Source organism: Balaenoptera musculus, chromosome 2 (assembly GCF_009873245.2).
Source record: "Balaenoptera musculus isolate JJ_BM4_2016_0621 chromosome 2, mBalMus1.pri.v3, whole genome shotgun sequence".
NCBI classification, from domain to species: domain Eukaryota; kingdom Metazoa; phylum Chordata; class Mammalia; order Artiodactyla; family Balaenopteridae; genus Balaenoptera; species Balaenoptera musculus.
Genome location: NC_045786.1, coordinates 165628255 through 165643340, shown reverse-complemented (window position 1 = coordinate 165643340; position 15086 = coordinate 165628255). Strand labels below are relative to the sequence as shown.

General features: G+C 36.9%; 1 protein-coding gene across 3 annotated transcripts in view; it reads right to left on the bottom strand.

Annotated features, from left to right (window-relative positions):
• Positions 1–15086, bottom strand: part of PPP4R4 (protein phosphatase 4 regulatory subunit 4) — a 112976-nt gene that overhangs the window by 31329 nt on the left and 66561 nt on the right. For all 3 annotated transcript variants that reach the window (XM_036843158.1, XM_036843157.1, XM_036843159.1), the window contains exons 8-14: positions 11736–11857; positions 9035–9157; positions 7304–7473; positions 6862–6981; positions 4166–4243; positions 3238–3321; positions 2207–2389 (exon numbers count right to left, since the gene is read on the bottom strand). In XM_036843158.1, coding sequence (XP_036699053.1) covers positions 2207–2389; positions 3238–3321; positions 4166–4243; positions 6862–6981; positions 7304–7473; positions 9035–9157; positions 11736–11857 — 880 coding nt within the window. The remainder of the gene's footprint in view (positions 1–2206; positions 2390–3237; positions 3322–4165; positions 4244–6861; positions 6982–7303; positions 7474–9034; positions 9158–11735; positions 11858–15086) is intronic.

The window sequence follows — 15086 nt, the reverse complement described above, 5'->3', positions numbered from 1 at the left end:
AATATGTCAGAATGTTAACAACTGTTAAATCTAGGTGATGGGTGTGTGAGGGTTCATTATAGTATTTTCTCTGCCTTTCTGCGTTTAAAATTTTTTTCATAACAAAAGCAGGAAAAAAAGTTAGTTTCTGTCATTCCTCTACTCAAAACCTTCCAAAGCCTTCCCCTGTATCACAGAATACAATCTACGCTCTACATCATGGCCTTCAAGCACCTGCGTGTTGTGGGCCCAGCGACCTCTCCAGCCTCATCTCTCGCTAACGACCGCCACACGGGCTTCCTTGCTGCTCCTCACACAACCAAGCACACCCCGTATCACACCTTTGCATCCACTCTTCCCTTTGCGGGGACCACCTGTCCTTCAGACATCCACATGGTCACTCCCTTACTTGGTCCAAGTCTCTGCACAAAGCATATTTGATCAGAGAGGGCTTTTTCCTGACCACTATATTCACAATACCATCCTACGACCCTCCATCACTTTCTTCCCCTCTACCCTGGTTTTTAGTTCCTCCTTGTACTTTTCATCCCTGGTGTACGATGTATGTATTATATGTGTTTGTTTTCTGTCTCTAATAGAATTTAAAGTTCTATGAGAACAGGTCCTTTGTCTTTTCATTCACTACTGCGTTCCTAGCATTCAGAATAGTACTCAGCACATAGTAAGTGCTCAATAAATTTTGTTAAATGAATGAATATTACAACCATTAGATACGGAACTAAAAATATAATCTTTTCTCCAGCGAATATTGAAACAGAATATAAGTGTCTTTTTAGATCATGGAAAATGTGCTATAGTGAATCACGTATTTCCTTTTAAGTGTGGAATTACCTCCTTGTAAAAGAAAACATAAAGCAGATCCCTTAGGCTTGAAAGTATTTTGTTCACACTATGTTGTAAATAATTTCTCTTTCCTGATAAGGGAAAGTACAAATATGGAATAATTATGTATTCTTAGCTTTCTAAACACAAAGACACTTACTAAGTAATCAGGTTGAGACAATTAAGATCAAGACCACCTGTTAATATATTTATTTTATTTTACTATTTATCACTTCCCACATGACCACCATGTAAGAATGCAAGGCCCTTTAGAGCAGGATTCTGTCTGTCTTATTCACTCCTATATCCCCAGCTCTTAGAACAGTGCCTGACACACAGCAGAGACTCAAATAACTAACTGCTGAATACAGTAATTAATAAATTCTGCTTGATTTCATGTGAAATTTTCTATGTGGTGCATTCATGTATTATCCTCTGAGAAGGAAGTTATTTTTGTCAATATCACTTTTTAAGATTATTACATCTATAAAATAACCTTCAACCCCTACACTTTGCTTTGATACATGAAACAAACTTCATGTAGAGATGTTAGGTCATAAGATATATGCCTTTTTTCTTTTTTTTTTAGTTAAGTTGTAAATGACACCAATAATGTCATTTTTTTCCTCTTTGAAGCTAAACCTGATTTTGGGTTTTTGAGATGGCTACTAGATTTCATTATCTCACTTTTTTTGAGAACAATAAGAATTCAAAGTACTTTTTAAATAGTTTCTAAAACATACATTATGTAGAACTTTTTTATACTTCAAAAAATGGTAGTATGATGTCATATTCAATGTACAGTGAACTGAGGGTTAAACAATCCTCTCTGGAAATTTTAAGGAAAAAGGTAGACAACTTACTCTATGGGGAAATTTGAGTACAAGTCTTTTTTTTTCCCCCCTACTTTGACTCTAATTTTGAGGTTATCCATAGTAGGGCATCCGTGTTTTTTGTATACATTTTATTTGTAACAAGTCACTGCTCAGGTACTATAAAAGAAAAAGAAACCAAACTAGTATTAAGGACCTTAAGGGATACCCTTAAGGCAACAGGGCACAGCTGAGGCCATGAGACATGAAAGGTGTACATGAGAGCAAAAGGCACTTTGCAGTTGAGATCACTGACTCCTGCCAACCTCTCCCCTGAGAAGAACAGTATCAAGCTTGCAGTGCATGTGTTTACACTCTCCCTGTGCATCCCTCTCTCCAGCTAGGCAGAAGCTGATGAAAAGGAGAACCGGTGGGGAAGCAAAGGTAACACCCCTCCAGGCAGAAGGGCATGAACTGAGTTTGTCGTTCTATTTCAAGAATGTGGAGAATTTGGTTCATTCCAAAACAGGAGCAAGTTCAAGAGAAAATCAGATAACAGGTATTGGGCTCACATTTGTCATCATGATTGTGAACATTCTTTGCAAGAAACGATAATAAATCTGATCACTTGATATGACGTGTGGCAGACAGGCGTATTTCTGGAGCAGCTTCTCGTGAGTTCTCCACTTTAAAGAGGCTGCAGCTCGCTGCTCAGCAGCTGTGAGAGCTGGAATCAAGTCAGGGAGAGATGATAACTAAAGAAGAAAACACATCAAGAGAATCAAAGATAATTAAAGAAATCAGCTTCAGCACTCAGCCAAATTATTCAGTCTTACAATACACTGGGGAGGGGGAACTCTTAATCTTTTCTGAAATTAGGAGGCACCTTAGTTGTCACAGGGAGGTAAATATTTAGTAAAATCAAATACTTTTTTTAAAAATCTATAAATAAAATTTATGATTACTGGAAACAAAATTTTGAAAGAGACTGGGATTCACAACCCTTCTAAAGTAAAATGTATTCTATTTCACTGTCAGCAAACTTTGACCCTCTAAACTCCTACCCTTCTGTCCTCAACAGTTGCTATTCTTTGCAGTAATAATTAATGCTAATAAGAACTGAAAATATGAACGTAAACTCCAAGGACAATAAATAAGGATTGTGTGGTAATGTAAGAATGGTAGAGGACAAATGTAAAATAGATAGCTAGTGGGAAGCAGCTGCATCTCACGGGGAGATCAGCTCCGTGCTTTGTGACCACCTAGAGGGGTGGGATAGGGAGGGTGGGAGGGAGACGCAAGAGGGAGGGGATATGCGGATATATGTATATGTATAGCTGATTCACTTTGTTAAATAGCAGAAACTAACACACCACTGTAAAGCAATTATACTCCAATAAAGATGTTTAAAAAAAAAAAGAAGGGAATGGTAGAGGAAATTCAAGCTGTTTAAACTCTAGCAGACATTTACTGAGCACCTACTATGTGGCAAGCACTATTTTAAATGTTTTTCATACATTCTTCTGTTGATTCCTCACAACAACTCTGCAGAGTAAGGTAGGCCATATAATGTCCAGAAACTTTTTTGATACATGGGATTTACCTTATTTTCTTGAACACTGCTTTCTCCACCAGTAGACATAAGTTCCAGGATTTCTGGAAGATGATCTATGAGAGCATCTAGTACCTTTTAACAGAGATATTGATTACTCTTCTTGTGATGGCAATGTTTTTCTAATCTTAGATTAACTAACATGCCAATTTCTACACAGAAATAGTATGAGTTACCAAACAGCATTTTGGGGGTTTCTATTTTCTTGCTCTGTCATCTTCTTGCTGCAAAGTCTTAGAAACAAAATCAGCTACCTTGATCAAACTACCTTTGAAAAGAGATTAGTATGTCTACCTCTTGATAATATTCAAATCGTCTAGATCTGAGACAGCCTGACAACATACTCAAAACTGCCTCCCAACTTCTAAAAAGCAGTTTAAGTCAGATGACACCGTCAGTGATGTCTAATGTTGAGGAGTTGAGCTTTGGTAAGCTAGCAGTCATTTGGGCGAATAGGATATAGTAGATAAAGCATCAAAATAAAGTATTCCAAAGCCTCCACAAGTATACTCCCCAAACAATGCTAAGAGAAATAAAAAGATATAAAATGTGATATAACATATGATCACAATTGTGTAAAGTTTTAAAAACTTTATATAGAAAAAATAGAAAATGAAAAAATATAAGACAATAGAAACAGTGATCAGAACTAAAACTATTCTTTTGTCTGTCTACTTTTTGGCCTTTCCAAAATTTTCCGTAACAAACAAATATACATATATATTTTAAAACCTACTATTTTTAAAAGATATTTCCAATTTCTAGTCTATAATACAGTGGCATATCGACTTCAAGCTTCTAGGGCTAGTCAGCTATTAGAATTCATGCAATTCCCAAGAAGCAGGAAAATGAAAAAAGGCATTGATATATTCAAACTTAATATAACAGAAGTAAAAAGCAAAGAGTAAGAAGATATTACCTCCAATGATTCATCTTGTAATAATGTTATTAGTTCTTTATGTATTAAATACACTCCAGAATTCAGAAGTTTAGACACCTAGAATGGAGCAATAAAGTCTCTCAGATTTGAGACTACTAGACATATAAAGGTTATAAAAACAATTTTAAAAAAATAATCCCTGTTAGATTTTCTTCTACAATGAGACTTGTTTACAACACAACTATAAAATTAGATTTCTAGAAAAATTACTTGCATACGTAAGCTTTTCAGTCTGCTTCCTAACACGCTGGAGTGTGTGAACATATTGAGGGTCGGGAGTGTAGAAGAATGGATTTATCAGTCATAACTTCCCTCTCACAGGCACTAATAAGCTCATGGATGCCTGTAGTTCATATTTTAAAGTCTTAGAGCAGCCAACAGGTTCTTTCAAGGGAGCTCAGCCACGGGAGCATTCATCTCGGTTCAGAGCTCCCAGAGAGGGCAAATTCTACTGAAGGCCAGTAGCCACATAGGGATAGAGAAAACTCCTAAGCAAGCAAAACTTCGAAGACTTTTCCCATCAAAGACTTCAATCAGCAAGAGACGAGTTGGGAGTTGGGAGAATCTAGACTAAACCAACTCCTTTGTGAACCATTTTTTTTTTTTCCCTCCAGACAAGCAACAGTAAAAATCTGCAATGGTAGATTCACCAGTTTCTACTTCAACTTTAAGGTTTTGGGGTTTTTTTCCACATACTGGGTTTCTGAGTAAGGTTTTACTTGAAAAAGGGGCTCCTAGACAAATAAGGTGTTTTAAAAGTCTTTGCTCTACAGGGTTGTTTTTGACTTTTTCAAAGTATTTTCAAAATACTATTTTTCTGAAAAACAAGAATGAACTCAGAACATACTAAAGTAATGATCAGAATCCAACAATAACACTGTTAAGGAAATTTAAATCCACCAGTGGATTTTCGTTATCTAAAAGGACAAACCTAGACTAACCATTCATTTATGGAGTCAAGTATCATCTTAACCTACCTACATGGTATGATTGTAAGAATACAGAAATTAGCCACCCAGCAAATAGTTAAATCAATGATTTCCAAACTTACTTCTACTGGTGAAATATTTTTGTGTACATATTTCAATATGTTTATTTCTATGGTGCTAACACATTATGTCCACTTATAGTGGACATAAATACAATGACATATTAAAGGTATGAGATAAAAATAAACATAAATAGAAACTCTCGTATTGCATAAATATTGCTTTCTCAGACTCTAATCTCATGCAACCATCTCTGGAGACCACCAATCTAGACAAATGCAAGCGTGCATGGTAACTATGCCTAAATGCCCACTTAATACATATTAGAGACAAGTAGTTCACTCAGCCAGCCAGTGCCCTCTGCCCTCTCTCCTCCTCCAAAAGCATATTCCTATATGCATATTACAAAGATGACTTAATTGTTCAACACTGAATTATTTTAATTAATTATACCATTTAAAGGGAATATTTTCTGGACTTTGCACAATGAACATTTATTTCATTCACACTAGAAAAAAAATGTTATTCAAAAGAAGCAAAGACTATCATTCAGTAGTCAAGAGCCTTAAGTAACATTTCTAATGCTGCTATGGATATCCTGCACACTTTCAGCTAATCTGACAATGCTCTGAACACAGTGCAAGGAAGGAGATGAACTATTCTCACTGAGAATAAGAATATTTATTATACCTCTCATAAAGGAAGGAAATATTTTATTAACCCACACAGATATTTTTATGTGACAGTCCTAAAGTTGGCAAGTTATAGGTTATACATGTAAACTGCAATTATAGCAACATGTACTTACTGCAATCACTCAAGAAACATGCCCTAAATTTCAACCTCAAGGGTTAAGAAGTTAATTATATTCATCATAAAGTTTAAATTCACTTTTGCTCTTACACTATGGAGAGTTGTTGTAACAGCTGAATCTAAAAGCTGTGCTCATGAAACATGATCCATTTGCAGTAAAAACCATATATTTAAATAATCTATCTCTCAATTTTCCATTTGTACTTTAGCTCTTAAGTTTAGGTGTAAAGCTAAATATAAACATTATAGGGCTTCCCTGGTGGCACAGTGGTTAAGAATCCGCCTGCCAATGCAGGGGACACGGGTTCGAGCCCTGGTCCGGGAAGATCCCACATGCCACGGAGCGACTAAGCCCGTGCACCACAACTACTGAGCCCGTGCTCTACAACAAGAGAAGCCACTGCAATGAGAAGCCCACGCACCCCAACGAAGAGTAGCGCCCCTCGCTGCAACTAGAGAAAGCCCGCGCACAGCAACAAAGACCCAACTCAGCCAATAAATTAATTAATTAAAAAAACAAAACAAAAACATTATAAAGCATATAAAAACTGATTTTACTTCCAGATCTGTAACAGCCACATCCATACCACAATGTCTGGCTTAAAGTAAGGATTTACTAGAGATGTACTGAACGAATGGATTAATACCTGCTAAACGAATATAATGTATTTATGTAAATGAATTCTGTGTAACATTCTATAAACAGAATTACGGGAATTTTTCAATATTTAGGACTAGAATATGAGAGCAATATGGAGCCTGTATCTTTTAATAAATCTGTAAACAGATGTGTACAAAATATCAAAAAATCATCTAGTACATGTAGGTAGAATTAACAACAAATGTAAAGTGGTATCACTTTTTCAGACTTACTTCATAAAAGCAAATAGCAATAGTGTATCTGACTGGTACTTCAGGGTCATGACAAAGGCAGAAGAATGTAGAATACAGATCCATGTGGAAATTTTTAGGATCAACAAAAACAATCATGGCCTGGTGGAGGTGGGAGGGAGAAGATGAGTGGGAAGGAGAGAAAAACATGAATCAACACCTCTTATTATAATCATGTCACTTAAACTGAATCATGTCCTCTGAATCATAATTTAGTTAGAAACCATATTTGGAAGATCCAAATGTATGCATATAATTCTAATATATATACTTACACAGAGATAAATATAAATTAACCAATATACAGCAGTCATAATGCTAAGTAGCAAGTGTCAAATATGGCAATATTTTTCAATGCAATCTATTCACATGTTTTTAAGTTAAAATTAAAACGTTTAGCCAATACAAACGTAAAATTTATTACCGGAAAGTTATAAGCACAGTTCTTCCGTACTGAAATATATTTCTTCTCCTGCTCTAAGATTTGGGGTGGAATCTGGTTTTCATTGTGTCCATTTTCCTGTTGCAAACCCAATGTACAAAGTTTCTTATAAAACTCCAAAAATCTCAAGTGTTGATCTGGAGTAAATATTCCTAAAACAAATGCAAAACCTTTGCTCAACATTTTAACTGAAAACAATAATTAAAAAGGGAAAAGCAAAGTGCAATAAAAACATAATTGGAACCAAATATTTAAATAAATGGTTGGAAATCATAAATAAAAGCAACAATGAGAAAAGAATAACTATTGTGAAGAAATCTAATGGTTCTTCACCTTATGTTAATTTTAACAATATTTTCATTTTAATTTCAATAGTATAAAACTATGCAATGCAGGAATTACACCTGCATTAATTTCTGCAGCATGTACCATTGTATATACCACTAGTGAGTCACTACAATAATAATATGGCAGCCATTATTGCTATTTACTTATGGTAAATATTCTAAAGTTGCCTACATAAAAGACATGCACATATGTCTGCAGAGAAGGAGCTTAAAAATGGAATCTGAGAGAATTCCCTGGCGGTCCAGTGGTTAAGACTTGGCACTTTCACTGCCGTGGACCCAGGTTCAATCCCTGGTCGGGAAACTAAGATCCCAGAAGCGGTAAGGCACAGCCAAAAAAAAAAAAAGGAATCTGAAAGACGGCGAAGTAAACTCAAAATAATTTTGATCAATGGAATGGAATGATTCCACATTCATATACTGTCTTAGGAAGCTAATAACTCAACATATATTGCAATACTTTTTTTCAACAGTCTATTAAAAGTCCACAATCTGCACAAAAATATGTTTTTCTATGCTAGATTGTTATAATTTAATTAATGCTTACATTATTTTAGTAAGCTAAGAACTGAGTAATATGTTCAGCATGCCAAGAGTTACAGGTATTATTCTGCATTCTAAGCTGAACTGCTCATGTGATATATTAATTATTCCACAAAAAGTTAATAAGAGTATACTTACTATGCACAATAGTTAATATACCTGAGCTTCTATTATCATATACCAACTAATACATAAAGATAAAATATTCAGAAATTTAAAAGGCTATGCCTACTTCACTCTGCCATTGTTTTTTTTTTTTTTTAATAAGTTTATTTATTTTGTTTATTTATTTTTGGCTGCACTGGGTCTTCATTGCTGTGCGCGGGCTTTCTCTAGCTGCGGTGAGCAGGGGCTCCTCTTCACTGTGGTGCACAAGGCTTCTCATTGCAATGTCTTCTCTTGTTGTGGAGCAGGGACTCTAGGTGTGCGGGCTTCAGTAGTTGTGGCACACGGGCTCAGTAGTTGTGGCTCATGGGCTCTAGAGCACAGATTCAGTAGTTGTGGCGCATGGGCTTAGTTGCTCCGTGGCATGTGGGATCTTCCCGGACCAGGGCTCGAACCCGTGTCCCCTGCATTAGTAGGCAGATTCTTAACCACTACGCCACCAGGGAAGCCCCTGCCATTGTTCTTTCATATAGGTTCTACTAGTGAAAAAGTCATTTCTAACTGTGTTCTAAATTATGCTATCAAAATTCTAAGATCTCTTAAGATTTTACACATTTAAAGGGTAGGCTTTACAACTGAAGAGCTAAAGTTTAGTGGCTAAGGTAAAAGAAAAAGGAAAAATTATCTATAATCTTGACATTCTTAGGACATATCATACCATATAGTCCATGGCATAGTTTTCCTAAATGGAAAGATAAGGAAATAAGAATTGATTCATCTGCTTTGAAAGATTTTTCACAAAATGATTTCACTAAGGGAAGTATAGTTTGACTTCTGTCATCTGAAAAACAAGAATAAAACATAGTTTAGATCCAGTTGCCCACACTGCACATGTGGAAATTAATGCATATACACAAATTGCAGAAAGAAAAATTACTATGTTAGTCTCAGAGTAACAGAAAATATCTGAAAACAATGATGATGGAGGGATGACATAAAGAATAGGTGAGAGATAAGTGGGAAACATCAAAAACTTTTATGCCAGGCTAAGGGGTTTGGACTTGACACTGCAGGCCATAGGGAATAAACTATAGAGTGACTACAAATTAAAAAGCTAAGATGATTGAGGCTTTGAGTCTGAATAACTACAAGAATGCTAATACTACTAGTATAAATAGATGAGCAGCAGGAACTCTCTTCTGCATACATCTCACACCATGCTGCATTTTGTCATTTCAGTTTTGACTGAAATTAAGTTAGCTTATATTACATTCTGCATAATGAATTTCTTCGCTTTTACTTCCTATACAACTCTTTTTTAAAAAGTGAATTCATTCTTTGAGTATGCCAGCTTAGGTCATAAGTTTCTGATATTAACAATATTTACGTTTTGATTCTAAATGCTCCCTGAATTTCCCACAGTTCTCTTAAACTTTCAGAAATAAATCACTACTTTATTAAGGGTCTGACAATATTAAGTAAAATCCTGTAACAGGTTTACTGGTATTATTATTATCACTGTTATTATTATCATCACATTTCAGTACCATAACTACTGTTTTTACTAAATAACATTCATTCGACATTTATTGAATTTCTCAGACAACAAGCATTAACAGAAGTAGAAGGATGAATAAAAAGTTCTCTGAACTTGAGAAACTCAGACCAGCAAAGAAGTCAAACTCAAAAAGTATCATAAGACAATGTGATCACTATTTTAATAGTTAGTATAATGCAAGAGTCTGCAAACTATTTTTGCAAATATTCTAGGCTTTGTAGTTTATCTGTCCCAAGTATTAACTCTGTCACTTTGGCACAAAACAGCTACAGACAATACATAAACAAATGGGAGTGGCTGTGTTCCAATAAGCTCTATTTACAAAAACTGGTGGCAGCAGGATTTGGCCTGTAGGCCATAGTTTGCCAACCCCTGGTATAAAGGGATTTAGAAGATGTCAGAGAAGACACTGTTTTGAACTGGGCACTGAAAAGAAGGAGCTGGCTAGGAGAAAAATAGAGGGAAGGGTGAAAAAAGTGAACATGAAAAGGCTAGAGGTTGAAAGAATTTGGTATGCCAAGATAACGGCAAATGGGGCTGGAGCACCAGATCCCAGAGGAGTGGGAAAGAACGGGAGGAAATAAAGCCATGAACACAGGTTAGGACAGATCTGTGATAACCGAGTGTGGGGCAGGAAAAGCCCAGATCAGAGATGATGCCCAGGTTTCTAGTTTGGATGCCTAAGCGTGCCCCATTATTAGGACAAAGAGATTCATTTGTTCACTTATCAGATACTGCTGTTTCTACTCCTCTGGTTCATCCAATGGCCTAAATTATTATTCTGTAACATCCACACATCATAATTGTCCACACTGCAATAATCTTTAAGAGGGTCTCCTAGTTCAGTTAAAATATTGTTAATCCAAAGTAATCTTACAGGGGCTTCCCTGGTGGCGCAGTGGTTAAGAATCCACCTGCCAATGCAGGGGACACGGGTTCGAGACCTGGCCCGGGAGGATCCCACATGCTGCGGAGCAACTAAGCCCGTGCACCACAGCTACTGAGCCTGTGCTCTAGAGCCCGTGAGCCACAACTACTGAGCCCGTGCTCCACAACAAGAGAAGCCACCGCAATGAGAAGCCACCACAATGAGAAGCCCGCGCACCGCAACAAAGTGTAGCCCCCCTGCTCTCCGCAACTAGAGAAAGCCCACGCACAGCAATGAAGACCAAATGCAGGCAAAAGTAAAATAAATAAAATAAATTTAAAAACAAAAACAAAGGAATCCTACAATTACACAACAGTGTTTTGCACCTGAGTACTTGACATTTGCCCTTCCAAATTTCACCCTATCAAAATAGTTAATTTGCACTGATAAACTAATGTCTAACATTGGCTAAGAATCTAGTCACACATTCAGTAGAGCAACTAATTTAATTGTCTTTGTGATTTGATTTGCACAACACTAAGAAACACCTCCTTACCCATTCCCACCCAAATATCCCATCCCAGATTTCTCCTGTGGCCATGAGATTTCCAGCATTAAAATATTAAGTATAGGAAGCTAATTAGATACTGCTTTAGTCAAGATCTGTCTTAGGGTCAATTAGTTGAGCAAGTTAAAAACTAATCACCAACCCAAATTCTTAGCCCTACATACTAGTCAGTTAAATGTTGATGAAAGGAAAGAGAAGGGTAGGAAATATTCAACAACACCAGGTGCCAGGAGGGGAAAAGTGGCAGCAGAGAAGGCACCAAAAGAGAAAGGACCAAAACAGAGAGAGAAGGGAAGTCTAACATTTATCATGAAAAGTTAACATAAGAAACTCCATCCTGCAGCTACCTTTACTCCTTACTAGTGATACAAAACATGGAAAAACAATGCTTTCAGAAGCAAAGATGTGTCCACATGAAGATTTACCTGTATCAAATATGTCGAGCAGATTAACCAAAGTTTCAAAAGCTGCAAGCCGCACACTGCTGCCTTCATCCCTAGAAAGTTCTATTAATTCAGGGAGCACCACACTTTTTGTAAGTTCTGTCCTGCACAATAAGCAATAGAAGAAAATAAATCAAACCAATACATTTTTATCAAGAACTTACTAAGAACAAGTCACTGAGCTAAGTGTTATAGAAAATAGGCAAAATCATAAAGATATGGCTCCTGCTGTCTGGAATCTTGCAGTCTGGCTGGGAAAGCATGATAGTATGAATTCAAGAAACATCGATAGCAATTGCATATTAACTTATGCAACTTATGGTAGTTGCTCAATATACTCGTTAAGTGAATGTATTGTTCTGACAACTAACATGGTTGAACAATAAGATTGAATAGATGTTTATTAGCCACTTGTACTTCTTCTTTATGAAGTATATGTTCATTTTCTTTGCCCATTTGCCATATTATAAAATTTGAGGGGAAATAAGGCATTATGGGGGACTTACATGTATGATACAAATATTTTCCCTTTTTCATTAGTTCCTCTTAGCAAACTGGATTATAGGTAATTTTTTTCAGGAAGTGGGTGCAGATTGCATATTGCCTAAACTAATATAATTATAAGAATATCTTTCTCTTCCCTCACATGTAAATTCTGCCCCAGCCAGACGTATATGGAATAGAAGTCTAAGGCTCTAAGGATCTAAAGATTCTAATCTCTGTACAAGCCCAGTTTTATCAGTCTAGATGCTAGTAACTACAACCTAACCCTTTGATGATGTCAAAAGTGGGTAAAATACAGGGTCAGGAATAACAAGATGAACGAAATAAGCAAGCTTGCCCAGAGAGCCATCCAGGAATTCTGGGGTCTGGCTGTGTGATAACAAATCTACCCCAGTGCTGGCTATGATTTGGAGTCATCTGATGGTAGCTGTCTGCTTCAGCTTAAATACTGATGATGATTCTGAGTTCTATGGTCAGCCAGGACAGCAAAATCAATTGGAGGAACCCTCTCCTTTGTGCCTTCTCCACTGACCTGTTCTAAGGAGACTGGGTCTGAAGAAACACTGGGGACCTACTCATCTCCAGCTCTCTTTTCACAAGTTGCCTCTAGCGTTCTGGCTTGGCCCTCCCCTACATGCTCCCCCTTCATCAACAGACTTCCAATCTGACAAAAGACAAAAATAAGGGCAGAGGACAAGAACCAACCATCAATCCCATTATATCTGAATTTTACAATCTGCGTCTGACAAAGGCAATCATGGGTCTGCTTTTTGTCACTATATATTAGTTTGTATTTGACATACGGTATATATCCTTTTGTGTCTGACTTATTTCCCTTAACATACTGATTTTGAGATTCATCCATGATATAATATCACATGTATCAGTACTTCATTCCTTTTTTTTTTTTAATTTATTTTATTTTTATTTTTGGCTGTGTTGGGTCTTCGTTTCTGTGCGAGGGCTTTCTCTAGTTGCGGCGAGCGGGGGCCACTCATCATCGCGGTGCGCGGGCCTCTCACTATCGTGGCCTCTCTTGTTGCAGAGCACAGGCTCCAGACGCGCAGGCTCAGTAGCTGTGGCTCACGGGCCCAGTTGCTCTGCGGCATGTGGGATCTTACCAGACCAGGGCTCAAACCCGTGTCCCCTGCACTGGCAGGCAGATTCTCAACCACTGCACCACCAGGGAAGCCCCTTCATTCCTTTTTATTGCTGAATAGTATTCCATTGTACGGACATGTCACATTTTATTTTTCCATTCACCTGTGGATAGACATTTGAATTGTTCCAGTTTTACGTAAAACAAATAAAGCTGCTATAAACTTGTGTATATAAAACAATTCTTGTTGTTGACATATATTTTCACTTCTCTTGGGTAAATACTTTATAGTAGAATAGTTGGGTCATATGGAAGATATACATTTAACTGTTAAGTAAATGCCAATCAGTTTTCCAAAGTGGGTTCCACCATTTAACACTTCCACCAGCAGTGTATTAGAGTTCCAGCTGCTCCAAATCCTCATCAATATTTGATTCTGACAGGCTTTTTACACTACACATTCTAGTTAGTGTGTAGTAGTATCTCACTGTGGTTTTAATTTGCATCCCATTTATGACTAATGATGTTGAATACATTTTCATGTGCTTTTTGGTCATGTGTTATATCTTCCTTTATGACATATCTGTTCAAACATACTAATCATTTCTTAAGTGGATTGTTTGTAAGAGTTCTGTATCATCGAGTCATAAGAGTTCTTTATATATTCTGGATATAAGCTTGATATATGTATTGTGAGTATCAGTAGTTTTCCATTCTGGACTTGACTTGTTTTAAAGAGTAAACAGATTTTTTTTTTTATAAAGTTTAATTATCACATTTTTCTTTCATAGTTCATGACTTTTATTTAAACAATCCTTGCCTACCCCAAAGCCGCAGAGATTTTCTCTTATATTTTCTTTAAGAAGTTTATAGTTTTTTTTTTAATTTATTAATTAATTTATTTATTTTTGGCTCTGTTGGGTCTTCGTTGTTGCGCTCGGGCTTTCTCTAGTTGCAGCGAGCGGGGCCTACTCTTCGTTGCAGTGTGCAGGATTCTCATTGTGGTGGCTTCTCTTTGTTGTGGAGCACAGGCTCTAGGCATGCGGGCTTCAGTAGTTTTGGCACGCAGGCTCAGTAGTTGTGGCTCGAGGGCTCTAGGGTGCAGGCTCAGTAGTTGTGGCGCACGGGCTTAGTTGTTCCGCAGCATGTGGCATCTTCCCAGACCAGGGCTCGAACCCATGTCCCCTGCATTGGCAGGCAGATTCTTAACCACTGCGCCACCAGGGAAGTCCCAAGTTTATAGTTTTAGCTTTCATATTTAGGTTTATTATAGATTTCAAGTTAGTCGTTGTGTATGGTGAGAGGTGAGAATCGATGTTCAATTTTTTTCTCTTATGAATATCCAGTTATCCCAGTATCATGTTTTGAAAAGACTTTCCTTTCCTCATTAAATTTCTTTGACACTCTATTGAAAAATCAATCCACCATAATCTGTTTCTGGATTCTCTCTTCTCTTCCACTGATACGTATGTCTATCCTTTTACCAACATTACATTCTTTTGATTACTGTAGTTTTATTATAAGTCTTGAAAACAGGTAATGCACAGTCTTTGTAATTTTTTTTTTTAGACTGCTTTGGCTCTTCTAGGTCACTTGCATTTTCATATAAATTTTAGAATCACCTTCTACAAAACAGCACAATTTTGGTCGAGACTGCATTGAATTGCTAGATCAACTTGGGGAGAATTGACATTTTAACAATATTAACAATATTGAGTCTTCCAATTCAT